Here is a 27684-nt window from a genome sequence, read left to right as displayed (position 1 = left end):
TAAGACCTGACACAGCCAAAAAAGGTACATAAATAAATAAATAATAATAATAAATAATTGATAGCAATCCTTCAAAAAATGTCACAGGTTGGACTATCAGAGAAGCAGGTGTTGAGATGGAGTTAGGTGTGCAAAAGGCTTGCTAGGTGTGTGGTCAGGCCACTCAAGATGGCTGTTCTCTTGCTCTCTGTACATACCCTGCTCAACCAGTCCCCATTTCACTTACACCCTACTCACATGAATGTGCTTGTTCCTTGCCCCAGCGAGTGATTGTTCTATCGTTAAGCCAAAATGACTCTACCTGCTAGTTTATTAAAGGGAAACACCTGCCCTTGTGATGGTTATTAACCTGAGCAGCTGTGAGGGACATGACTGAGCTGCTGGTTTCCCTGGTAACTGATGAGCCTACCTGACATCACCTCCCCCTATAAAAGGGAGCCTCTGTCCCCCCTGTCCTCCAGTAGCCAAGATGGCTGCCATGCCCAGTCTACTGCACACGGTGCAGGTGTCACTCCAGGACTTTTTGCTTCGGCCAGGTGAGATCCCCTGTCCAACAAGCCATTGATTTCTCTGCTTCTGTCCAGGCTCTGTCTTCGGTCTCAGGCTGGGCAACCACAAACCTTGCAGACCTGTGGGGTGCAGTCCAACATGAGGGAATAATGCCCATGAAGGAATAGGGAAGAAGAAGCAGGGGGAGTCATCAGACTGTGATGTTAACCTGATAGAGCCTCTGCTGGCCCAAGGGGTAGGGCTTTCTGGAACAAAGATTACTTAGTAGATAAATCCTAAAATGAAAGTGTTAGTCATTCAGTTGTGTCTGACTCTTTGCAGCCCCATGGACTGCAACATGCCAGGCTTCTCTGTCCTTCACCATCTTCCAGAGCTTACTCAAACTCATGTCCATAGAGTTGGTGATGCCATCCAACCATATCATCCTCTGTCGTCCCCTTCTCCTGCCTCCAATCTTTCCCAGCATCAGGGTCTTTTCTAGCGAGTCTGTTCTTTGCATCAGGTGGCCAAAGTATTGGAGCTTCAGTAGTGCAGGAGATATTCCGCATTCAAAGGAAGCTGAGGGCTTGGCTGCCTGTGTGGTAGGAGATGAGGTAAGGCTTATTTTAGGAGAAGAGAAATATTTAAAAGACAGCAGGCTGTGGAAAACTGCCTTGGCTAACTGATTATGTGGAGGGTGGACCTCTTTGGATAGAAAATTTGTGAGTATTTTCATTTTGTACAGTGTAATGTGGCACCTCTTCTCTGTCCTCACCACTACTTCCTGTTATGCCTCTGGAATTTTTTTTTCCACTCCCACATTTCATTCATTTTTTCATTCATTTGTTCAATAGACACAACTGTATTTCAGTTATGGAAATGATTAAGAGAGAATCTGCCCATGGTCTATTAGGGAAGATTATATATATATATATATATATATATATATATATATATATATATAATATATATAGTGATATATATATATCACTATAGTGAAAGAGGTAAGCACTACTGAGATGGGAAAACAGAGGTGGAGTCTCTAACCCAATCCTGAGGGGTGAGAGCAGTCAGAGAATGCTCCCCAGAGGAAATGATGCCACTTTAGTCTTAAGGACAGAGAATGAGTTAGTCAAGCACAAAAGTGAGGGGAAGCAAATTGCAGGCAGATGGAGAAGCATGTTCAAAATCATAGACACATGAAAAGACATTTCAAATGCAGAAATTTTAAGTAGTTGAATATGATTGGGTCTTAGTGGATATTTATGACGAAGTGGAGACTAGAGTGAAGGGATGGTAAACAGGAAGACTGAAGAAATGGGCAGGAGACAGATCATGAAAGACTTTTAAAAGGATAAACCATGGTGATATACTCCTCTTTTTTAAAACAAATAATTTATTTTGGCTGCATCTGGTCTTACTTGCATTATGTGGGATCTTTTGTTGTGACATGTGGGCTTCTGTTTAGTTGTGACATATGGGCTTAGTAATTGTGGCATGTGGGCTTAGTTGCCCCATGGCCTGTGGGATCTTAGTTCCCTGACCAGGGATCAAACCCACATCCCTTGCATTGGAAGGCAGATCCTTATGCCAAAGGGTAAAGGGGACCTTGAGGCTGAGGACTGATGAGATTAGAAAAATCATTACGGCCACAGTGCAGAGGGTGAATTATAGGAATTAAAAACTAAAGAGAGGAGGTGGTCCTAAGATGGCAGAGGAATAGGATGGGGAGACCACTTTGTCCCCCCAAAATTCATCAAAAGAACATTTGAACGCTGAGTAAATTCCACAAAACAACTTCTGAATGCTGGCAGAGGACATCAGGCACCCAGAAAAGCAGCCCATTGTCTTCAAAAGGAGGTAGGAAAAAATATGAAAGACAAAAAGAGAGATAAAAGAGGTAGGGACAGAGCTCCGTCCCAGTAAGGGAGTCATAAAAAAGAGAGAAGTTTCCAAACACCAGGAAACACTCTCATTGCTGAGTCTGTGGCGAGCCTTGGAACCACAGAGGGCAACATAACCAGGAGGAAGAATAAATAAATAATTTAACCCCTCAGATTACGTGCCCAACGGTAACTCCCCCAGCGGAGAAGCAGCTCAGATGCCTGCACCCACCACTAGCAAGTGGGGGCTGGGCAGGGAGGCACGGGCTGCATTGCTTAGAGTAAGGACCGGGCCTTAATGCCCCTAGGGCAATCTGAGGGAACTAACTTGAGATAGCAAACCAGACTGTGGGATAGCTACCACGGGAAAAGCCCTAACCTAAGACACTGCCAAGCCCACTCACAGAACAAAGGACTGACTAGAGCTACGCGAAAAGCCCTAACCTAAGTGGCTCAGATGGTAAAGCATCCGCTTACAATGTGGGAGATCTGGGTTCAATCCCTGGGTCAGGAAGATCCCCTGGAGAAGGAAATAGCAACCCACTCCAGTACTTTTACCTGGAAAATCCCATGGACGGAGGAGCCTGGTAGGCTACAGTCCGTGGCGTTGCAAAGAGTTGGACTTGACTGAGCAACTTCACTTTCACTTTCAAGACACTGTCAGGCCTGCTCACAGAACAAAGGACTGAGCAGAGCTAGCGGCTGCAGGCCGGCCCATCCCCCTGCTCCAGTGACAGGCAGGTGAGGGCAGCTAGAGCCGGAAGGGGGCAATCGCGGCCCCAGAGAGGCATTATCTACCAAACTGCAAGCAGGCTTCATTGCTAACTAAGACTTCTTGGGATTCTGGATGGTCAACATCCACTTGAGAAGGTGCGCTGGTTGTACACCCAGAAAACCGAGCAGCAGGGATGGGGGAGGTGATAAGTTGCAGCGACCATGCTCGCCAAACACCTGGTCACCTGAGTGCTTGGACCTGGGAAGGGCACAAAACGCAGGCCCAACCAAGTCTGCACGTCTGAGGACTACCCAAGTACCTGAACCTGAGCAGCTTAGACCTGGGAAGTGCATATAACTCAGGGCCGCCCTCAGACCGTTCCCGGCAGAGCAACCTAGAGCCTAAGCAGTGTAGACAGGGAAAGCACACATGCCGTGAGTGGGGGCAAACCCATTGTGGCCGAGACACTGTGAGCACACGCCAGTGTTATTTGTTTGCAGTGTCCCTCCCTCCTCACAGCACGACTGAACAAGTGAGCCTAAAAAAGTGTCCACCACTGCCCCGTGTCAGGGTGGAAATTAGACACTGCAGAGACCAGCGAACAGAAGAAGCTAAAACAGAGGGACCCTCCTTGAAAGTGACAGATGCAGTAGATTAAAACCCTGTAGTTAGTACTGACTACATAGGAAGGGGCCTATAGATCTTGAGAAATATAAGCCAGACCAAGGAACTATCCGAAGGTGAACTGTCCCCACACTGCCCACAACACCATCAGAGAAAGTCCTAGATATATTTTTACTATTTTTATAATCATTCTTTATTTAAAAAAAATTTTTTTTAAATTTTTAGGTCCTCTATTACTCCTTTAATTTTCATTTTTATAACCTACTATTACTTTGAAAAAAAAAAAGAGACCCTATTTTTAAAGCAAACTTCATATATATATACATATATATATATATATATATATATATACTATAATTTTTGTGACTTTTTTTTCTTTAATATTGTATTTTTGAAAATCCAACCTCTAATCTAGATTTTTAATCTTTGCTTTTTGGTATTTGTTATCAATTTTGTACCTTTAAGAACCCAATTTTCAGTACCTATTTTTACTTGGGAGCGAGATTACTGGCTTGACTGCTCTCTCTCCATTTGGACTCTCCTTTTTCTGCACCAGGTCGCCTCTATCTTCTCCCTCCCCCTTCTCTTCTCTACCCAACTCTGTGAATCTCTTTGTGTGTTCCAGACGGCAGAGAACACTTAGGGAACTGCTTACTGGCTGGATCTGTCTCTCTCCTTTTGATTCCCTGCTTTATCCTCCTGGTCACCTCTGTCTCCTTCCTCCCTATTCTCTTTTGTGTGTAATGCCATGAACATCTCTGAGTGGTCCAGACTGTGGAGCGCACATAAGAAAGTGATTACTGGCTAACTTGCTCTCTCCTCTTTTGATTTCACCTCATCTCATCCTGGTCCCTATATCCCTCCTCCCTCTTCTCCATGTAACTCTGTGAACCTCTCTGGGTGTCCCTCACTGTGGAGAAACTTTTCATCTTTAACCAAGGTGTTTTATCACGGTGCTGTATAGATGGAGAAGTCTTGAGGCTACTGTAAAAATAAGACTGAAAACCAAAAGCAGGAGGCTTAAGTCCAAATCCTGAGAACACCAGAGAACTCCTGACTCCAGGAAACATTAATTGACAGGAGCTCATCAAATGCTTCCATACTTACACTGAAACCAAGCACCACCCAAGGGCCAACAAGTTCCAGAGCAAGACATACCACGCAAATTCTCCAGAAACACAGGAACATAGCCCTGAGGTTCAATATACAGGCTGCCCAAAGTCACTCCAAATCCACTGACATCTCATAACTCATTACTGGACACTTTGTTGCACTGCAGAGAGAAGAAATCCAGCTCCACCCACCAGAACACCGACACAAGCTTCCCTAACCAGGAAACCTTGACAAGCCACTTGTACAACCTCACCCCCAGTGAGGAAACTCCACAATAAAGAGAACTCCATAAACTGCCAGAATACAGAAACAAACAGAGCAATATAAACAAGATGAAGAAACAGAGGAATACCCAGCAGGTAAAGGACCAGGATAAATGCCCGCCAAACCAAACAAAAGAGGAAGAGACAGGGAGTCTACCTGATAAAGAATTCCACTATAAGAAATTTCATTATAATGATAGTGAAAATGATCCAAAATCTTAAACAAAATGGAATCACAGATAAATAGCCTGGAGACAAGGATTGAGAAGATGCAAGAAAGGTTTAACAAGGACCTAGAAGAAATAAAAAAGAGTCAATATATAATGAATAATGCAATAAATGAGATCAAAAATACTCTGGAGGGAACAAATAGTAGAATAATGGAGGCAGAAGATAGGATTAGTGAGGTAGAAGATAGAATGGTAGAAATAAATGAATCAGAGAGGAAAAAAGAAAAACAACAAAGAAAAAAGAAATAAGGACAATCTCAGAGACCTCTGGGACAATGTTAAATGCCCTAGCATTCGAATCATAGGAGTTCCAGAAGAAGACAAAAAGAAAGACCATGAGAAAATACTTGAAGAGATGATACTTGAAAACTTCCCTAAAATGAGGAAGGAAATAATCACCCAAGTCCAAGAAACCCAGAGAGTCCCAAACAGGATAAACCCAAGGCAAAAAACCCCAAGACACATATTAATCAAATTAACAAAGATCAAACACAAAGAACAAATATTAAAAGCAGCAAGGGGAAAACAACAAATAACATACAGGGGGATTCCTATAAGGATAACAGCTGATCTTTCAATAGAAACTCTTCAGGCCAGAAGGGAATGGCAAGACATACTTAAAGTGATGAAAGAAAATAACCTACAGCCCAGATTACTGTACCCAGCAAGGATCTCATTCAAATATGAAGGAGAATTCAAAAGCTTTACAGACAAGGAAAAGCTGAGAGAATTCAGCACCACCAAACCAGCTCTCCAACAAATGCTAAAGGATCTTCTCTAGACAGGAAACACAAAAAGGGAGTATAAACTCGAACCCAAAACAATAAAGTAAATGGCAACGGGATCATACTTATCAATAATTACCTTAAACATAAATGGGTTGAATGCGCAATCAAGAGACAAAGACTGGCTGAATGGATACAAAAACAAGACCCCTATAAATGTTGTCTACAAGAGACCCACTTCAAAACAAGGGACACATACAGACTGAAAGTGAAGGGCTGGAAAAAAGATATTCCACGCAAATAGAGACCGAAAGAAAGCAGGAGTAGCAATACTCATATCAGATAAAAAAGACTTTAAAACAAAGGCTGTGAAAAGAGACAAAGAAGGACACTACATAATGATCAAAAGATCACTCCAAGAAGAAGATATAACAATTATAAATATATATGCACCCAACATAGGAGCACTGCAATATGTAAGAAAAATGCTAACAAGTATGAAAGGGGAAATTAACAATAACACAATAATAGTGGGAGACTTTAATACCCCACTCACACCTATGGATAGATCAACTAAACTTAACAAGGAAACACAAACTTTAAATGATACAATAGACCAGTTAGACTTAATTGATATCTATAGGACATTTCACCCCAAAACAATTAATTTCACCTCTTTCTCAAGCGCACATGGAACCTTTTCCAAGATAGATCACATCCTGGGCCATAAGTCTAGCCTTGGTAAATTCAAAAAAATTGAAATCATTCCAAACATCTTTTCTGACCAGAATGCAGTAAGATTAGATCTCAATTACAGGAGAAAAACTAGTAAAAATTGCAACGTATGGAAGCTGGACAACATACTGCTCAATAACCAGCAAATCGCAGAAGAAATCAAAATATGCATAGAAACGAATGAAAATGAAAACACAACAACCCCAAACCTGTGGGATACTGTAAAAGGAATGCTAAGGGGAAGGTTCATAGCAATACAGGCATACTTCAAGAAACAAGAAAAAAGTCAAATAATAACCTAACTCTACACCTAAAGCAACTAGAAAAGGAAGAAATGAAGAACCCCAGGGTTAGTAGAAGGAAAGAAATCTTAAAAAATTATGGCAGAAATCAATGCAAAAGAAACAAAAAAGACCATAGCAAAAATCAACAAAGCCAAAAGCTGGTTCTTTGAGAGGATAAATAAAATTGACAAACCATTAGCCAGACTCATCAAGAAACAAAGGGAGAAAAATCAAATCAATAAAATTATAAATGAAAATAGAGAGATCACAACAGACAACACAGAAATACAAAGGATCATAAGAGACTATTATCAGCAATTATATGCCAATAAAATGGACAACTTGGAAGAAATGGGCAAATTCTTAGAAAAGTACAACTTTCCAAGACTGAACCAGGAAGAAATAGAAAATCTTAACAGATCCATCACAAGCATGGAAATTGAAACTGTAATCAGAAATCTTCCAGCAAACAAAAGCCCGGTGGCTCCAGATGGCTTCACAGCTGAATTCTACCAAAAATTTAGAGAAGAGCTAACACCTATCCTAATCAAACTCTTCCAGAAAATTGCAGAGGAAGGTAAACTTCCAAACTCATTCTATGAGGCCACCATCACCCTAATACCAAAACCTGACAAAGATGCCACAAAAAAAGAAACCACACTCCAATATCACTGATGAACATAGATGCAAAAATCCTTAACAAAATTCTAGCAATCAGAATCCAACAACACATTGAAAAGATCATACATCATGACCAAGTGGGCTTTATCCCAGGGATGCAGAGATTCTTCAATATCTGCAAATCAATCAATGTAATACACCACAGTAACAAATTGAAAAATAAAAGACATATGATTATCTCAATAGATGCAGAGAAAGCCTTTGACAAAAGTCAACATCCATTTATGATAAAAACTCTCCAGAAAGCAGGAATAGAAGGAACATACCTCAACATAATAAAAGCTATATATGACAAACCCACAGCAAACATTATCCTCAATGGTGAAAAATTGAAGGCATTTCCCCTAAAGCCAGGAACAAGACAAGGGTGCCCACTTTCACCACTACTATTCAACATAGTTTTGGAAGTTTTGGCCACAGCAATCAGAGCAGAAAAAGAAAGAAAAGGAATCCAAATTGGAAAAGAAGAAGTAGAACTCTCACATGTTTGCAGATGACATGATCCTCTACACAGAAAACACTAAAGACTCCACCAGAAAATTTCTAGAACTGATCAGTGAATATAGTAAAGTTGCAGGATATAAAATCAACACACAGAAATCCCTTGCATTCCTATACACTAATAATGAGAAAATAGAGAAATTAAGGAAACAATTCCATTGACCATTGCAATGAAAAGAATAAAATACTTAGGAATATATCTACCTAAAGAAACAAAAGGCCTATGTATAGAAAACTATAAAACACTGGTGAAAGAAATCAAAGAGGACAATAATAGATGGAGAAATATACCATGTTCATGGATCAGAAGAATTAATATAGTGAAATGAGTATACTACACAAAACAATCTATAGATTCAATGCAATCCCTATCAAGCTACCAACGGTATTTTTCACAGAGCTAGAACAAATAATTTCACAATTTGTATGGAAATACAAAAAAAACCTCGAATAGCCAAAGCAATCTTGAGAAAGAAGAATGGAACTGGAGGAATCAATCTGCCTGGCTTCAGGCTCTACTACAAAGCCATAGTCATGAACACAGTATGGTACTGGCACAAAGACAGAAATATAGATCAACGGAACAAAATAGAAAGCCCAGAGATAAACCCACGCACCTATGGACACCTTATCTTTGACAAAGGAGGCAAGAGTATACAATTGAGAAAAGACAATCTTTTTAACAAGTGGTGCTGGGAAAACTGGTTAACCATTTGTAAAAGAACGAATCTAGAATGCTTTCTAACACCATACACAAAAATAAACTCAAAATGGATTAAAGATCTAAACATAAGACCAGAAACTATAAAACTCTTAGAGGAGAACATAGGCAAAACACTCTCTGACATAAATCATAGCAGGATCCTCTATGACCCACCTCCCAGAATATTGGAAATAAAAGGAAAAATAAACAAATGGGACCTAGTTAAAATTAAAAGCTTCTGCACAACAAAGAAAACTATAAGTAAGGTGAAAAGACAGTCTTCAGAATGGGAGAAAATAATAGCAAATGAAGCAACTGACAAAGAATTAATGTCAAAAATATACAAGCAACTCCTGCAGCTCAATTCCAGAAAAATAAATGACCCAATCAAAAAATGGGCCAAAGAACTAAACAGACATTTCTCCAAAGAAGACATACAGATGCCTAAAAAACACATGAAAAGATGCTCAACATCACTCATTATCAGAGAAATGCAAATCAAAACCACAATGAGGTACCATTTCACGCCAGTCAGAATGGCTGCGATCCAAAAGTCTACAAGCAATAAATGCTGGAGAGGATGTGGAGAAAAGGGAACCCTCTGACACTGTTGGTGGGAATGCAAACTGGTACAGCCACTATGGAGAACAGTGTGGAGATTCCTTAAAAAACTGGAAATAGAACTGCCATATGACCCAGCAATCCCACTGCTGGGCATACACACTAAGGAAACCAGAATTGAAAGAGACACATGTACCCCAATGTTCATTGCAGCACTGTTTATAATAGCCAGGACATGGAAGCAACCTAGATGTCCATCAGCAGATGAATGGATAAGAAAGCTGTGATACATATACACGATGAAGTATTACTCAGCCATTAAAAAGAATACATTTGAATCGGTTCTAATGAGGTGGATGAAACTGGAGCCTATTATACAGAGTGAAGTAAGCCAGAAAGTAAAACACCAATACAGTATATATATGGAATTTAGAAAGGTGGTAGCATTAACCCTGTATGCGAGACAGCAAAAGAGACACTGATGTATAGAACAGTCTTTTGGATTCTGTGGGAGAGGACGAGGGTGGGATGATTTGGGAGAATGGCATTGAAACATGTATAATATCATATGTGAAATGAATCGCCAGTCCAGGTTCAATGTATGATACAGGATGCTTGGGGCTGGTGCACTGGGATGACCCAGAGGGATAGTATGGGGAGTGAGGTGGGAGGGGGGTTCAGGATGGGGAACACATGTACACCCGTGGCAGATTCATGTTGATGTATGGCAAAACCAATACAATACAAAGTAATTAGCCTCAAATTAAAATAAATAAATTTATATTAAAAAAAATAAACAACAAAACAAACTAAAGAGAGCAGGAAAAACTGAAAGGCTCTTGCATTACACCATCCAGAATGTTTCAAGCTCAAACTAAGGTAGAGATTCATAGAAATAGATCGATTTCAGCCAGATGGGGGTGTAGAATCATCAGGACTTGACTGAGGGAAAGGATGATGGAGGGAGCAGACAAGGTTGATTACCAGGTTTCTGGGTGGGGTGACTGACCCCTTGTCTTATTGTCTTCTCTGTATAGCCCGACCCTCTGTGGTGATGGCAAGGGTAAAGGAGAGAAATCAAAAGAATGGTCTGCTTACACAAATACACAGGTTTGATTTTCTGTAAACCAACACCTGCCTCCTACCCCCCCGCCTCCCCCCACCTCTTTGCTTGTTCTTTCTCTAATTCCATCCAGGTTCCACCTAGTATCTCCCTCAGGGTGATCAGGACCATCTCATATTGTGTTTCAGGGAGTGGTTTGGGTAGCTGGTTCCAAGTCTGCCTATTTCTTCTTTGGTGATAATACGAGCTGGTTTTCTTCTGCATGAGTGCAAACCACATTATGACTCTGGGACCCAAAAAAACGAGAAGAATCATACACTTTTCACTACATCTTACAGGTAAGATGTAGCATCTAACAAACTGATGTTAAACTGACCCGTGTGTTTTTTCATTGTCATTGTATGGTGGGTTCTATTTTTTTTTTAAATTTTTTATTCCTTTATTTCTCATGTGTTCCCCATCCTGAACCCTCCTCCCTCCTCCCTCCCCATACCATCCCTCTGGGTCGTCCCAGTGCACCAGCCCCAAGCATCCAGCATCGTGCATTGAACCTGGACTGGCATCTCGTTTCATACATGACATTTCACATGTTTCAATGCCATTCTCCCAAATCTTCCCACCCTCTCCCTCTCCCACAGAGTCCATAAGCCTGTCTATACATCAGTGTCTCTTTTGCTGTCTCGTATACAGGGTTATCGTTACTATCTTTCTAAATTCCATATATATGCGTTAGTATACTGTATTGGTGTTTTTCTTTCTGGCTTACTTCACTCTTAGGCTCCAGTTTCATCCACCTCATTAGAACTGATTCAAATGTATTCTTTTTAATGGCTGAGTAATACTCCATCGTGTATATGTACCACAGCTTTCTTATCCATTCATCTGCTGATGGACATCTAGGTTGCTTCCATGTCCTGGCTATTATAAACAGTGCTGCGATGAACATTGGGGTACATGTGTCTCTTTCCCTTCTGGTTTCCTCAGTGTGGATGCCCAGCAGTGGGATTGCTGGATCATAAGGCAGTTCTATTTCCAGTTTTTTAAGGAATCTCCACACTGTTCTCCATAGTGGCTGTACTAGTTTGCATTCCCACCAACAGTGTAAGAGGGTTCCCTTTTCTCCACACCCTCTCCAGCATTTATTGCTTGTAGACTTTTGGATCACAGCCATTCTGACTGGTGTGAAATGGTACTTCATAGTGGTTTTGATTTGCATTTCTCTGATAATGAGTGATGTTGAGCATCTTTTCATGTGTTTGTTAGCCATCTGTATGTCTTCTCTGGAGAAATGTCTATTTAGATCTTTGGCCCATTTTTTGATTGGGTCATTTATTTTTCTGGAGTTGAGCTGTAGGAGTTGCTTGTATATTTTTGAGATTAGTTGTTTGTCGGTTGCTTCATTTGCTATTATTTTCTCCCATTCTGAAGGCTGTCTTTTCACCTTGCTAATAGTTTCCCTTGATGTGCAGAAGCTTTTAAGTTTAATTAGGTCCCATTTGTTTATTTTTGCTTTTATTTCCAATATTCTGGGAGGTGGGTCATAGAGGATCCTGCTGTGATGTATGTCAGAGAGTGTTTTGCCTATGTTCTCCTCTAGGAGTTTTATAGTTTCTGGTCTTATGTTGAGATCTTTAATCCATTTTGAGTTTATTTTTGTATATGGTGTTAGAAAGTGTTCTAGTTTCATTCTTTTACAAGTGGTTGACCAGATTTCCCAGCACCACTTGTTAAAGAGATTGTCTTTAATCCATTGTGTATTCTTGCCTCCTTTGTCAAAGATAAGGTGTCCATATGTACGTGGATTTATCTCTGGGCTTTCTATTTTGTTCCATTGATCTATATTTCTGTCTTTGTGCCAGTACCATACTGTCTTGATAACTGTGGCTTTGTAGTAGAGCCTGAAGTCAGGTAGGTTGATTCCTCCAGTTCCATTTTTCTTTCTCAAGATCGCTTTGGCTATTCGAGGTTTTTTGTATTTCCATACAAATTGTGAAATTATTTGTTCTAGCTCTGTGAAGAATACTGTTGGTAGCTTGATAGGGATTGCATTGAATCTATAAATTGCTTTGGGTAGTATACTCATTTTCACTATATTGATTCTTCCAATCCATGAACATGGTATATTTCTCCATCTATTAGTGTCCTCTTTGATTTCTTTCACCAGTGTTTTATAGTTTTCTATATATAGGTCTTTAGTTTCTTTAGGTAGATATATTCCTAAGTATTTTATTCTTTTCGTTGCAATGGTGAATGGAATTGTTTCCTTAATTTCTCTTTCTGTTTTCTCATTATTAGTGTATAGGAATGCAAGGGATTTCTGTGTGTTGATTTTATATCCTGCAACTTTACTGTAATCATTGATTAGTTCTAGTAATTTTCTGGTGGAGTCTTTAGGGTTTTCTATGTAGAGGATCATGTCATCTGCAAATAGTGAGAGTTTTACTTCTTCTTTTCCAATTTGGATTCCTTTTATTTCTTTTTCTGCTCTGATTGCTGTGGCCAAAACTTCCAAAACTATGTTGAATAGTAATGGTGAAAGTTTTGAGTGCAAGCCTACTTTTTTCTCAGGTGGTCACATATACGAATTTTAAGATTTAAGAGATCTACTCTTATATGCTGTTTCACTCTACATCAATGTGGTTTTAAATCAAGATAGAGCTCTCAGTATTCTTTGGCTTCCCTGGTGGCTCAGACAGTAAAGGATCCACCTGCAATGTGGGAGACCTGAGATTGATCCCTGGGTTGGGAAGATCCCATAGAGGAGGACATGGCAACCCACTCCAGTATTCTTGCCTGGAGAATCCCCATAGACAAAGGAACCTGGTGGGCTACAGTCCAAGGGGTCATAAAGAGTCAGACACAACTGAGCGACTAAGCACAGCACACAGCACACAGCACAGAGCTCCCAGAGGGATGTCTTGTTTAGCAGTGGGGTGAGGGTAAGAGCAGAGACAATGGTTTCTGTGTTGGAAATGTTGAGTTTGTGCTTATGGGATAAATCCAAATAAGGAGGTGCACTAGACATTTGAATATACTTATTTGGAACTCAAGAGAGCATTCTGAGCTGGAAATGAAGACTTGAGAGACACAATGTAGGTGGAGATGGAAACCATGGGACAGTACCCAGGCAGAGTGTACAGAGTACAGAGGAAGGAACAGGGTAGAACTCAGGAGAACAGTGACATTGAGAGGAGAGGGAAGCATGAAGCAGAAGCAAAATTAGCAGCCAGGCACGAGGAAAACCAGGAAAAAGTGAGGTCACAGAAGTCAAACGAATAGAGACTACCAAGATGGGAGAGGTTAATAGCACCAAATTCTAGAAAGAGATCAAATAGTATAATGACTAACAAGTTGGATAAAGTAGGAGTTAGCAAGGCTTTTCTACAAAGAGCGAGTAAGTAAATATTTTAGACATTGTGGGCAATACTGTTGTAACTACTCAACTGTGCTATTTGAGGGTAAAAGCAGTCACAGGTAGTAAGTTAATGGATATGGCTATGTTTCAATAAAACTTTATTCACAAAAAAAGTGGTGGGCCAGATTTGGCCTAAGAGTCACAGTTTGACATCCCTTACAATAAAGTAGGATTACACTTTATTGATGACCTTGGCCAGAGCAGTTCCTATACAGTGGTGGGGCAGAAGCCATAGAATTATCATTAAGGAAGAGGTGATGGGGTGTAGCAAGCTTTTCTGAAGTTATACTGTAAATGGGGGAAAATGCAGGCCTAGAGGGCTTTACCAGGTTTAGAGAGGGTTTCCTGTCTTTCAAGAAAACTAGCTCTCACATGGGGAAAGACTGAAATGTTTAGAAATATTTGTAACATTCTATCATCCTGTCAGCCTTGCATTCAAGCTTCTTGAGAGTTGCTGCCAGAACTTTAATTGACTCGTTCAGGCTTAATGGATATTTATTAGGAAAAATTGAAATCAACCATTTTGCTACAGGACTGAGGCTCAGTGAAACCACTGCTGGGGTAATTTTACCAAAGCTGCTGTCACGAGGAGAGGATTATTATGTAGGCTGTCGTTGCAGGTTCTTTTACACTTTTGTAACTAGGGCATCATGAGTCAATATCTAAGCAAATACCTCGAGCTCAAAGAGTAGGCAGTTTGGCAGGGAAGTGATCATTCTGAGGTTTTCAACAACTAGAGGCTTACAGGGGCCAGTGTGATTCCTTAGTTCAAAAGGTCCACAGTTTCTGAGGCACAGAGAGAAATACAGTTAGGTTCCACCTGATTACATTAGGAAGCACAAACCCAAGTGAAGGAGCAGAGCTGAAGTCTTCTTTTGGGGCTCTTTCTAGTTCTTTCCCTGAGCATAACACGGGGCATGGATGGATGGAGACTCTTTGTAGGCATCATCTGCCTTGCCACCAAGACTGCTTTCCCTTCAGCCTGGAGAGGAGAGGAAAGGAGTGCAGGCCCTTCCCCAGCTGTCTTGTCCAGGTGCTGTTTTGTTACAAGGACAACGATGGTGATCAAAGAACTTGGGTATCCTGCCTATTCAAATGGGTTTGTGAACTCTCAGTGTTGAGGATGCAAAGAAAGTGCAGTAGGTTTGGGACAATGACTGACCCTCCCAATACCTCCCTCCATCCTCTCCTAACAACAGTGCCCTCCCAGGGAACATTTTGAGAGAGTCCAATTGCACCATCTTCACAGACTAAATGACTGGTCCATGACTCTCAATCTTAGATGTAGGGGAGGCAACTTCATTCTTTCACTTTCAGTTCTAGAGGCAAGTTTCATTAATTCTCAGTGCCCAGATCTTGTCTTTTCTTTAGTCTAGAATGATAGGGGTGAAACTGTAAGTCCTACCAGTAACCCCAGATTCAAAAGAGATTTCCTGATGGGACTCTCAGTTCTGTGTGCTCCCACAACTGAATGCAGATATATTGTTGCTGAGTTTCATATCTGCCAAGTGATCTGATAATAAATGGGTGCCTAGGAAACCCAGTCCAACAGGGTAAGGCTAAAAGAGGAGGGGTATGGCTGAGAGTAGCCAAATAGCTGGCTCAGTTTTGAAAGTAACTCTCCAACTGATAATAGACTTTGGTGGTTTATGACCCTTATGAGACAGTGTGCCAGTGCATCTTTCTGCTTCACTGAGTCTGGACTCTGAGGAATAATGGCTTTGCTTCTTGCTTCTTCATTTGTTCTCCTCCTAGTCTATGTTCATCTCCCCCAAGTCACAGTCGATCCTTTCTCCTCACCCAGTACCAGGAAGGTGATTTGCAGGACCGTTTCTTCCAGAATTCTACCAAGGTTTCCTTAAATACACTTGTCCTTCCTGTTTTGAAGACTGTCCTATAGACAAAGTGTGGTCAGATGTGGATGTTAATAGGGCAAGAAAACCAACACAGAGAGCCAGAAGCAGTTTCCTCTTGTGCACAGTGAGAGTGTGACATTGGAAGATCAAAGATTTTTTTGCAGACCTGTTTGGTGACTCTGATCCTGTGTATCAGTAAGACATATAGCTGCTGCTGCTGCTAAGTCGCTTCAGTTGTGTCGGACTCTGTGTGACCCCATAGACTCCACAATCCCTGAGATTCTCCAGGCAAGAACACTGGACTGGGTTGCCATTTCCTTCTCCAATGCATGAAAGTGAAAAGTGAAAGTGAAGTCGCTCAGTCGTGTCTGACTCTTAGCGACCCCATGGACTGCAGCCTACCAGGCTCCTGCATCCATGGGATTTTCCAGGCAAGAGTACTGGAGTGGGGTGCCATTGCCTTCTCAGACATACAGCTACCTAGGGACTAACTTGAGAAAGACTAAAAACACCTCCTCCCTTCCTCCCAGGAGGAAAACACTCAATTCCTAGGTAAACCCAAGTTGCCCTCTACCATCACCTACCACAGCACCTGAGGTGAACTTCTCTGAGGTAAGGAATTGGAGTTCCCGGTAAAATTGAAATCTATTATTTTGGAAGCTTTGGGGACAACATTTGGCACTTGAACTGATTTCATCAGCCACCAAGGGGATCGTCACTATAATCTAGTCACTGAATCTGCTCCCTAAAGAATCATTCTCTTCTGGGGGGCAGGGGCTGTTGTTGTTGGTTAGTTGCTGAGTCAAGTCCAGGTGTCCTAATCGAAGAAAAGGAAAGCAGTTGAGTTAGAAAGGGTGTTTTACCAAGTAAATGGCATTTCAGAGGACAGTGAAAATGATAGTAATATGCTGAAGCCTGTGGGTCAGATTGACCACATGGTGTTCATATCATCCTACACTTCATAGACTTCTGAGAGTTTTCTTTTCCTGCTCCCACCTTTCTCTCTCTGAGGCATTGTATTCCTTGTTCCCTAGCTCTCTAACCCCAGATATCTTTATTTCTCTAGCATCTCAATTGCACTGTTCCTTTCTGTCTTAGTTGCAAATTATCCCCTTTCTCCTACCATCACCCCCTGTTTTCTTTGGTGATCATCATCTGAAACTGATCTATATTTAAACATGTGCTCTATTCGTTGGATAAAACTATATTCCATTTTCACTATATACAATTCAAACTAGATCATTAGCCTTTTGGTTCTCTCTCGGAAACATTCTAAGATCAGTATAGTCCTAGATTTATTATTTAATCCCCCACTCTAGATCAGTGGCCCTGTGTGGAATAAAGATTTTCCACTGGAACATTAAGTTATTATCAGTAATGAAAGAAGCAAAAAGTAGAGCCAATTAACTAAGAGGACGACAACACATACGTGTGATGACATGGGAAAGCAATTGGAGGTTTTTTTTTTTTTTTTTTAAGATCATCAATCCTGAGTTTGGGCCCTTCCTTGGGAGGCCAGATCTGGCAATGAGAGGATGGAGGATTGGGGTTAGGGTCAAGGCAGATGTCTGAGGAGAGGGTCCCTGAGGGTGGAGGAGATGATGAGTAGGAACGAAGGTCTTGAAGTCAAACTTTTCCTCCTTAACATATGAACTGAAGTCCTGCTTCTTGCTGTTTGTTGATGCCACCTCACTGGTGGTGATCCTGGCAGACCTAATCAAGGGTCTTCATGGCCCATTCCATTTAGATTAGGAGTTGGAACCTGACTGCAGTTGCAGTTGTGGTGGGGAGAGGCATAATAGTTGGTGAAGATCACCAGTAAGGTGACCAAACATCATTGGTGAAACTTCTGGTGGGAAGTCAATTGGTGAATAATAACCTCTTGGCACCTGCATCCCAATAAAATTTGAACAGTCAAAGCCCAGAAACAGAATTCTTTCTTTACAATTTTATTTACAAAATGTATTAAAACTTTGTACAATACCTCATGGCAGTGAGGCTCCGTAATTTATTCCCACACATGCAATTTACGCTTTTACAGCCATTAGTTTGCTTGGCAATGTTTCTGTTCACTGAAGTACAGCTTTAACAACAAAAAGAAAATAATTGGAAAAAAATCTTCAAGTGACTACCGCCAAACTCCTGTAGCTTGAAGTTAGTAGCAGAAATTTGAAGCAATCAATGTTTTTTTTTTTTTTTAAACATGCACGTTTTTAAAAAATAACAAACCAATTTACCCGCCTCTTCATTCCCAGTGAAATTTCCTCTCTGAAAAACTGATTTGAGTCAACAAACATCCACTTCTCTTTATCCAGTGCCTATGAGAAGTTTGTGTGTAGGTTGGTTGGTTTTATACAACCTCGTATATTGGCACAGCATTAGCTTCCCGTGCTGGGACATCATAGCATTCAGAAGTTGGAAAAAAAAAATCACAGTTTTGTGAAAACAAAAACACAACAGCTTTCTTGTTTTTTTTTTTTTTTTTTCCTGTGTGTTTTGTTCAATACCATTGAAAATTTGACAGGTGAGTCATTCATTTCTGACACAGTTTTTGGAATGAAAGTTTATATTACACTTTTCCGGAAATGTTTCATTGGAAACCAGACTTGTACCTTTCTTTTCTGAAGACAAGAGCAAATGTGCAGCGAGTCAACTAAAGCATCTAAGGGTCACACTTGGGGAGATGAATTCGAGCTCCCAGTTTTTACAGCCTGGAAACTTCCCAGTGCACGTCGCTGATGAGAGCAGACTACTGAACTACAGAAAGCCTACGTCGTTATATAGGAGGTAATTAGTGAGTGGAGACTATTTTCTCTGACTGTTCTGATGATGCCGATGGCAGGTACGCAGTTAGTTACTTGATAGCCCGTGTAGCAGTGGTGCGATCTTCGGAGTCAGTAGAGAGACTGCTCCAAGCAAGGACCTGGGAGTGACACTGAGGCCCTTGATTTAGCAGTAGGTTGGGAATGCATCTTAGTCTTGGCGAACTAGGAAAGGACACATGCAGTCTGACGGAGAGCCACAGGCAATCACAGGCAACAGCTGGTAAGACAGACCTAGCAAGAGTGAAAGTCAGATGAGAACTGTGGTCTGAACCCACTGGCCCGCCTTGCAACGCGGTCCTGTCTCCATGGTGTACATTTGAAAGGCATACTTAGCAGAGAAAGCGGAGCTAAACACAGTGTTGTTTCTGAGAAAGATATTCTAAACACATTTGGGAGTGTAGGCCGCATTTCCCTCACCTCAAAGCTAAATACTCAGCTATCTTGACTTTAGATGCACACGGAAGCAAGAAAAACACATCTGTGAGCTGAAATTCCAGGCTTCTCGGAAAGCCCCGGGATCCGTTTGTAGGAAAGCACCGAGAGGTATGCCTAAGAGTGCCCGTCCCTTGCTACACACAAGTCAGTTTCAGAAAGTTCTGTTCATCCCTTAACCGAGTGGGAAATTGGCAGCGCATTTTCACAAAACCATTTCAAAACACAGAAGTCACCATTTAGTCCCTTTTCCAAAGTGTTTGAATTTTCTGAAGTGTTGCATTTACATTCTAAAGATATACACATTTCAGCAATGTTGAAAGGAAATAGGATGCACAGAACATCATCACCAACAGGAAATACCAAAAACATCTTGTCAGCAGATCCTAGAAGAAATGCCAGTCTCCTCCCAGACAGGGAGGTCAGATTTTTTTTTTTCTTTAAACCAGGACGAATTAATTATTTTAGCTGAGATGGGCCTGTTCGCAGAATTGGAATTTGAAATTTGTCTGTGTGTATGTGTGTTAAAGAACATGGTGTTTGTATACTGTGCAGTGGTATCAAAGAATGGCTTTTGTTGAATTGACACTTTGTAAAATAACATTTGTTTTCGCATACTGGAATCTTGCATGTCCATTTTTTTGTTGGTTTTATTTTAATTTTTTTCAAGCAAAGCGAAAAGATTTCAATGATGGTTTGCATTGTCGCGAGTCTCAGAGTATTCCATAAGGCACTGAAGGAAAAAAAAATCAGTTTTTCCTATTGAAAGGTCATTGCACCATCAGCAATATTCGTGTCATGCCCGACACCAAGGAGAGTGGAATCTGGCTCAGGATCCTTGAAGCAGCCACGTTTTCGGTGATTCCTCTCATCACTTGCCTCCAGTGGGAAGGGATCTGAAAAGTAAAGGGGGGAATGTCAGTTTGAATGGGCTTTCTATTGGCAATCTAAGTGTGCTATAGCTCAGTCTATCTTGGACCAAAACCACAGCTGTTTTTTCAAACTGGCATCTCTGAGGCTGCACCTTGTTTGACTGCTTTTAGGCAACAGGTTTGTTTCAATTCTTTCCCTGGAAGCAAGTACTTTGCAATAGGTTAAAATTAGGTTCATTTTTTTTTTTTTTACTATGCATTGTACTAAGGAATACATGGGCATTGCATGAAGTCTAATTCAAAACGTTCATCACTTAGGATGTGGGTATACTAGAAGGCCTTAGTGGCATTTCAGTATAGGACAATGACAGTGTCAGGACAATGACATTGCAGAGTGAATTCTGATCGCAGAACCTGTGACAGGGGACTGTTTGCCTAGGACAGACTGTGAGTAGTCTTCTATGGCTGGCTCAATTGAAATCCATTTGATCATGAGAAGAAAATTTGCTGCTCATTGCCAGAAAGGTGACAGCTTCTTTCTCTTGATATCTACAACCGTAGTTACTGAAGTCAGAAAATAGCACATGGACTTTGAAGAGATAGCACATTCCAGGAAGAAGGCAGAACCCTAGTGATATCCACAAAGGAGCTTGCCTCCATGGAGTCTTTGCCCTGATATCATGGGGCTGATGGAGATGCTGTTGCTGCCCTCTTTTTTGGAGGCATTAACTAAAATGCCTCCAAAAATGCAGGGGCTTCATTTGCCCCCAACCCTGGAAACTTAAGGCCACATTCCTGCCTCCTCTTCAAGTTCATACCCATCTTCTCTATCCTTTCTGTCCATACTAATGGGGTCCTTCTTTTTTTCCTGATGTAACTCTGATTTTTATCCCAAAAGAATGACATGATCACTGTCTACCACTGGCCCTAGAATAAAATTATCTGTAAAAATAAAGTCAAAGATGCACCTGAAGGCCAAAATACCCAAAGAAGCAGAATAAGACTAACATGAAAGCAGGTAAACCACTTCCTTGGAATCCCTATGGTCCAGAATCATATCTATTTCAGACATTTGGAGAAAGTTTATATCTATGGCATAAAGGTCAATGTCCCTTCTGACCTTCCTATTGGCCATGGGATGTCACTTCCCAGGTGCATAACTTTGGGAAAGTCACATAATCTCTCAGTGCCTCTGTTTCCTGTTTTTAAACAGAGGTAGATGAAATATTGGGTTGGCCAAAAAGGTCGTTCGGGTTTTTCTGTATGATGTTAATGGAAAAACCTGAATAAACTTTTTGGCCAACCCAATATTATCACAGAAGGAAAAGTCCTCTGGGGACAAAGAACATCACCACTTAACATAAGATGAGCTCTCTAAGGCAGGAACGCTTCCCCAGCAAGAATGTCTATAGCTGCAGAAGGAAAACAGATTCCTTCAAAATGGGTAGCATGAACAAAGTTGTTATTCTCTAGGAAGACTAAATAGAACTGTATTAGAGGAAAAAAGAAATCTTTTTCCTCATCCCCAGGCATTTTGAGCTCTTGAAAATGAGAAGGATTTCAAATATATTGAAGAAACCAAAGAAGCCAGAAGTAATTCTGAGCAGCAATGAAGAAATTGGAAAGAATTCTTAAAATAGTGAGCAGAGTCACCCGTAGGGTGCAGTGAGTCTGGAATGCTTCATGGCTGTTCACCTGCTCAGGCATGCTTCAGGCCCCTCTTCCAGTGGGTGATCAGTAACCCAGACAGTAGGTCGTCAAGGGGTCATCTGCTCCCGATCCAGGGCTGGGTCTGAGGCATGGGTTCCCACAATGAGTCCAATAACCCCGACTCTACTTTCAGCCATAGCAAATGAGAGATGAGTCCCTCCTCTTTCAAGGATGCCTTTTTACTAACCAGATTTCACCTGGATCATATTCTTGCAGTTGATTTGCTCTTGAGTCATTTGACTGGTACCATAAACTCCCAAGGCTGGCTCTGATAATCAGCAATATAAGTAAAATCTCAGGGTGCTTCTCCATCTCTGTGACCCTGAATAGACCCTGACAGATCTAGGCCAACTCTAAGAACTGGAAACCATAATAACTAGGTAAGAAATTAGAAGTCCCTGTGAGATATTCCAGAACTTCTTGGGAAATAAAAGATGAATGAATGAAGACCGACATCCCCATGATGTCACATCACCAAATGGGCTGAGGACAGCTGAGAGGTTTCTATTTCCTGTTCAGCCTCCTTTGTGTCTTGACTGACACATGTCAGGTTTTTTCCCTGGTATCCTCTGGGGCTTTTCCTTTTTGTCTACGGACTTCACAGACTTGGAGGACACATTTGTTTGCAGAGTCTCTCCCCAGGTTTTCTTTTCATCCTAGGGATGACTGCCACAGTGCCAGCTAACTGGGCTGTAACTGTGTTGGCATCATTGTCTATTCAAATGTGATTTTTGCCTCAGTTATCCTGAATCTTGCTTCACAAAATGGGTCAGCCAAGATGACTAAAGGAAAGCCACTGCACCAGAAGTTGCGGGAAGTTCATTTCTTGTGCTCTCCCCACCCCCTGGGTTGAGTGTTCTGGGCCTCCACTGGAAGACTGCAGCACCCTGCCCAAAGGTTTGCTGATCCCACTTTCTCTCTCTCTTTCTCACTCACCATCCCCGCTTCCTTCCTTAAGTGATAGGCTCTGAGACAACTTTCTCTAGAACCTTACTACTCCCTGGACCAGCAGCATCAATATGACCTGTGAGCTTGTGAACAGGGTAGAACCTCAGGCCCCACCCCAGACCTGCTGCACACTGTCAGTTGGTAAGCACTGCTCTGGGACTTAAACAAGAAACTCAGATAGAATGGCTGATAATAAAGAGGATCTGGAGGCTGTGTGATCCTAAGCCCTGCTCCTGAAAGCTTCCTTTTGCGGAAGTAGGAATGATTGAACATATACCCTTGCGTCAAGTACATCAGAAGGAGGGCTAGTGGAGGCTAGGTGAAGTCCCCGAAGACACTTTTGTAAAGAAGTAAGACATAGACTTAGGATCTGCTCTTCATGTGACAGGATCCCATTGGGGTTTCAAGATTTCTGGAGACCACCAGGCCATGAGTGGAGGGTGGTCACATGGTTTAGTGAAGGATACAGTTATAAGAGGACAAAGAGCTGGGTTCTAGTCTGAGAACTGCCACTACTCAGTTGTCTTGCCTTTAGCAAGTCATTTGGTAGGGCCAGTGCTTAGTTTCCTAAAAGAGAAAATATTGGCTTGACCAAAAAGTTTGTTCAGGTTTTATGGAAAAACTCCGAACGTTGGCCAAGCCAGTGTTTTCTGCCCCATTACCACAACTGCGGCAATAGAGTGAGAGCACTTGGAAAACTGATATGCAGATTTCAGGTGTATTCTTTTCTTTGGATGCCAGTATCTTTGAATTTGGGATAATTCACCTAGGTTGAAATCACTTGGGTACTATCCTATGAGGAAGCAAATAACATGCCCCCAGTTCTAATGGGCCTATATAACCTACTCAAGAGTAAAATATTTTAAGCACACTGGAACATGAAATGCTTGCATGCAAACAATGCTAATTCCAGATGAATCCATCTTTGATCCATTCAGCAATGCAATGGGAGCACTTTGTTAGTGGGTTAGTCGTATACTGAATATGTTGTGACAGGAGGTCTGCAGTAGGAAAGAACAACTAGCAACTTCATCAAACAAAAGAACGCCATCTGTGGTGAGGACAAGTGATTTATTTGGAGGAAATATTTAAACCTTGGCTGAATTGAGATCCACACCATAAAATATGTGGAGGTCAAAAGCACAAATGCATTTAGAAATTGAAGCTCATAGACATTAACTCATGAAGTAAAAATTCTCCCACCTACAATAAGAGCTATGAAGTTGCTAATTGTTCATTTCCACTTTCGATAGGTATGTTACTGATGACAGATGCACTTTAAGGTAACTAAACATATTCTTGTAAACACTTCTGAGATGGAGATGTTATCCTAACTCAAGCTTGCCTTTGAACATGTCTGAGTTATTAGTGAGTTTTGGCTGTAGCTGCCAGAGTCAAGGTGGCATCAATCAGGCTCATTAACGTATGAGTTTGGGAACAGCCAGGAGCAGGGGTCCTAGACTGTCCTCTGGGAGACACTTACCTGAATGAACATCAGTTCCAAGAAAGGGACAACAAAGGAACTCACAGATTAAAGCAATTGTCTTAGGTTTACACTTAAGTGAATCACCACACCCCTATAGAAGCACTGCCTTTCTCAAGGGGGCAGCTCCCCGTTTCCATTTTCATTTTAACATCAGTTCCAGAGAGCTGCTTTCTCTATAGCTGCACTGTCCAACGTGGCAGTCACCAGCCACAGGTTACTACTGAACACTTGATATGTGGCTAATGTGAGAGTTGAGACGTGCCATAAGTATCTATGTGAAACACACCCCTGATTTCTAAGACTTAGTATGAAAAAAGAATGTAAAATACCTCATTCATTTTTTACATTGGTAACAAGTTGAAATGCTAATATTTCAGATATACTGAGTTAAAAAATATATCATTAATTTTGCTTGTGTTACTTAAAAAATTTTTTTTTACTTAATAAAATTTATTTTTTAGAATAGCTTTAGGTTCACAGTAAAATTAAGTGGAAAGTACAGAGAGTTCGTATAGTCTCTGTTTCCACTTGTTGTCTTCCATTATCAATATTAAAGTGGTACATTTGTCACAATTAATGAACTTATATTGACACATCATTATCCCCCAGGGTCCATAGTTTACATTAAGGGTTAACTCTCGATGTTGTATATTCTATAGGTTTTGACAAATGCAAAATACCATATGTCTACCATTACTTGTGTTACTTTTGCAAATAGCTACCAGAGCACTTAAATTACACATCTGGTTCACAAATGTGGCTTGTAAATATTCCCATTGAACAGTGCTGCTCTAGAGAACTGTTTTTCCTCTTAGGTTGCAGACCACAATTTAATTACAAGGATGCTATTAGAAAAGCTCTACTGTCTGACAAGAAAGCACAACTGTTGTTTTCAAAGAATTAAATGGTTGCAAAGAATAGACAATTCTTGAAACAATAAACCAGACCAAAAAACAAAGAGAAAAATAAAAGAGATTAACGTACAGTAACGTAAGCTGATTAGTGTACTAGACCTTAACCGTACCCCTAGATTTTAACACTCTCTGTTCCATACACGTTGTAGCCTTCTCTGTATGTAGCGTAATTTTGAGTGTTGGTGGCAGGAGCAGGCTTAAAGTTTTGGGTGTTCTTTGTGAGTTTCATGCGTTTGGACTCTGCCCGCGATTTGTAACAGAATTCTATCAAAGCCACCATCATGGCCAGCCCCAGACCTCCGACAAGTATATAGAAAACGCCTGCCACATTGCTCAGGCTCAGAGCGCTGGTCTTGTCCTAAGAGAAATGAACAAGGCGATTAGTTCTTGAGGAAAACAAAGACAATGGAACATTATAATACATTGCAACAGTATACAATAGTTCTAAGTCGTAAAATAACTAGACATTGATGTAAATGTTATGACTCAGCTCTGGCAACTGGTGGATGTTTCACAATGGCCAGTAAGACAGCAGACTGTGCTTCTGTTGACAGCTGTGATCCTCACCTAAATATTCTTTTATTTGGACTCCTTAAATCCTTTAGTACCTCAAGATGGTGTCAACAACTAAATAAAACAACATTCAGCCATGGGAGCAGAAGTGTAAACACAAGCACAATTTAGTCCTCTGCCAGCTTGCATAAACACCGTTTGCCAGAGTTGAGCAGTGACATAATCTCTATTAATGTAACACTCTTTTCATTTGGGAACTTGAAGCACTCTTTCCCCTCTCTGCCCCGCAACACCCCTTTCTCCCTTGTTCTTCCTGTGTCAACAACTAGTTTTTAAGATAGCAGGTGAGTATGTTAGCGGTTCCTGATATTCATATTGGGGGGAATTACTTCACAAGGGTTTGTTTAAAAAGGATTAGCTCGCTCTTTTCACCCAGTGGTTGAGAAAGAAATTGCTCCCTGTGGGGGCTGGTTGCTAAGGTCTCATCCTCAGGGGAGCAAATCTCTGTGCTGTGGAGACAAGGGCACAGCACAATGAATTGACTCTGTTCCCGCTTCCTGGGAGTTTAAGGAAACCCTCAGGAGGACCCAATGGGTCCTGAATTGGCTCCATACAAATCAGAAAACTTTTCCAGGAGGCTGATGATTGAAAAAAAATCCAGCTCATTTTTAGCTTTTACTCCAGGGAATGTAGAGAATAAACAGAAAAAAACAAAAACAAAAACAAAAACAAAAAAACCCCTACACTTATCTGATCTCTATTTAAAATGGAAAGGGGGGTGGGGGGAAATCAAGGAAGCCGGTCAGTGACTTTCAGGTCAAACTATGCAAATCTGACTAAGCTATCTGCCTGTATGAAAAAGCAGATACTGAACTGCTGAACAATGGAAAGAAAAAAGTTGGTGCCTCGAGCCCTACCTTGAGGTAGGACACAGCAAGGGCCAGGAGCCTTTCTTTGACAAAAATAAAATAAAATAGCATTTTGTAGTCTTTTTAGAGGGAATGTAACCATTTTGCTGCTGAATACAATAAAAGGGAATACCCACATTGTTAAGCCAGTGAATAGAGTATCTCATTCAAATGATAGCACAGTTAGCACATGATGGCTATGGCTGACACTCAACACTCTGGAGCTCAGCTGGTCCTAGTATCATGTAAAGAATTAAATATAAAGATAATTCGGCCATGTTCTGATTCGATTTTCGTAAGCGCCAGTCCTGTACTTGTTTACTTCAACAAAAAGGCCAATTGAAATTGAATCGCATTGTTGGGAAGAGGGGTATGGACATGCCTCATCTCTATAACAACCTTGCAAAGAGTCTCTCTTCTAAGATGAATGACAGCTAGACAAGTGATAAGAATCTCTGTGACTTATGAAATGATGGATCGCCTCCTTAAGGAGGCTGGTGAAACTATCTGCAGGGATATTCCACAGTCCATTAGGAAATGGATCAATTTCTGGTAACTTGCCCTCTCCCATTAGATTTGTATATGTATGTGATTTTTGATGGGGGAAAAGTGTCCTTTGCATGACTTATGTAAGTTGTAGCAACAAAGTTTCAAGTTCCTCCAGTTTAAGTTTCATAAAATTCCCTGTTGTGGGATGTAGAAAACCAGTAGCAAAATGGTTCACTGCACAAGGAAAATGAGTGGCATTTCATGAAATGAATTAACTGATACCACAATATTAGTTCGAAAAAAGGAAAGGCAAAAATTGAAACTCAAAAAGAATTTTCTTAGGGGGGCAGGAAGGAGGCGGGGAAGAGTGTTTCATGCTTATCAATGTGATGTTATCCTGAGAATGTATACCCTTAAGGAGCATGCGACTGAATTTTAGAAGTATTACGTACAGAGATTCAAATAACACCTTTGGAAGAGAGAAGTGTGACAGACTTAATGAAATTCGAGATCCAAATAGATGCTGAACTCAATACGACAGCAGCTGAGAGGAGGCTACTCATTGTGCTTACAGAAGCCAGTCTTTGTTATTTAATTCTTTGACTGTTTTCAGGTGGGCTCAACATAATATAGTCATAACCAAAGGCATTAGCAACTACAAAGTCTCTGAAACTGTAAAGAGGTTAAGAAAAAGTACTGTCACAACTGGATGAATTTTTTTTTTTTTTTTTTGGTTGTTGTTCTGT

At 41.0% G+C, this 27684-nt stretch overlaps 1 protein-coding gene across 6 annotated transcripts in view; it reads right to left on the bottom strand.

Annotated features, from left to right (window-relative positions):
* Positions 1–17774: 17774 nt before the first annotated feature.
* GRIA3 (glutamate ionotropic receptor AMPA type subunit 3) overlaps positions 17775–27684 on the bottom strand; it is a 308690-nt gene continuing 298780 nt past the window's right edge. For 4 of the 6 annotated variants that reach the window (XM_019956167.2, XM_019956168.2, XM_019956169.2 and 1 more), the window contains 2 exons: positions 25139–25386; positions 17775–19994 (listed from right to left, as the gene is read on the bottom strand). In XM_019956167.2, coding sequence (XP_019811726.1) covers positions 25141–25386 — 246 coding nt within the window. In that variant the 3' untranslated portion in view covers positions 17775–19994; positions 25139–25140. Of the gene's footprint in view, positions 19995–25127; positions 25387–27684 lie in introns of those variants that run through there. The other 2 variants (XM_070784757.1, XR_011565376.1) reach the window with 2 other exon arrangements.

Source organism: Bos indicus, chromosome X, assembly GCF_029378745.1.
Source record: "Bos indicus isolate NIAB-ARS_2022 breed Sahiwal x Tharparkar chromosome X, NIAB-ARS_B.indTharparkar_mat_pri_1.0, whole genome shotgun sequence".
NCBI lineage: Eukaryota > Metazoa > Chordata > Mammalia > Artiodactyla > Bovidae > Bos > Bos indicus.
This window is presented reverse-complemented; position numbering and strand designations above follow the sequence as displayed.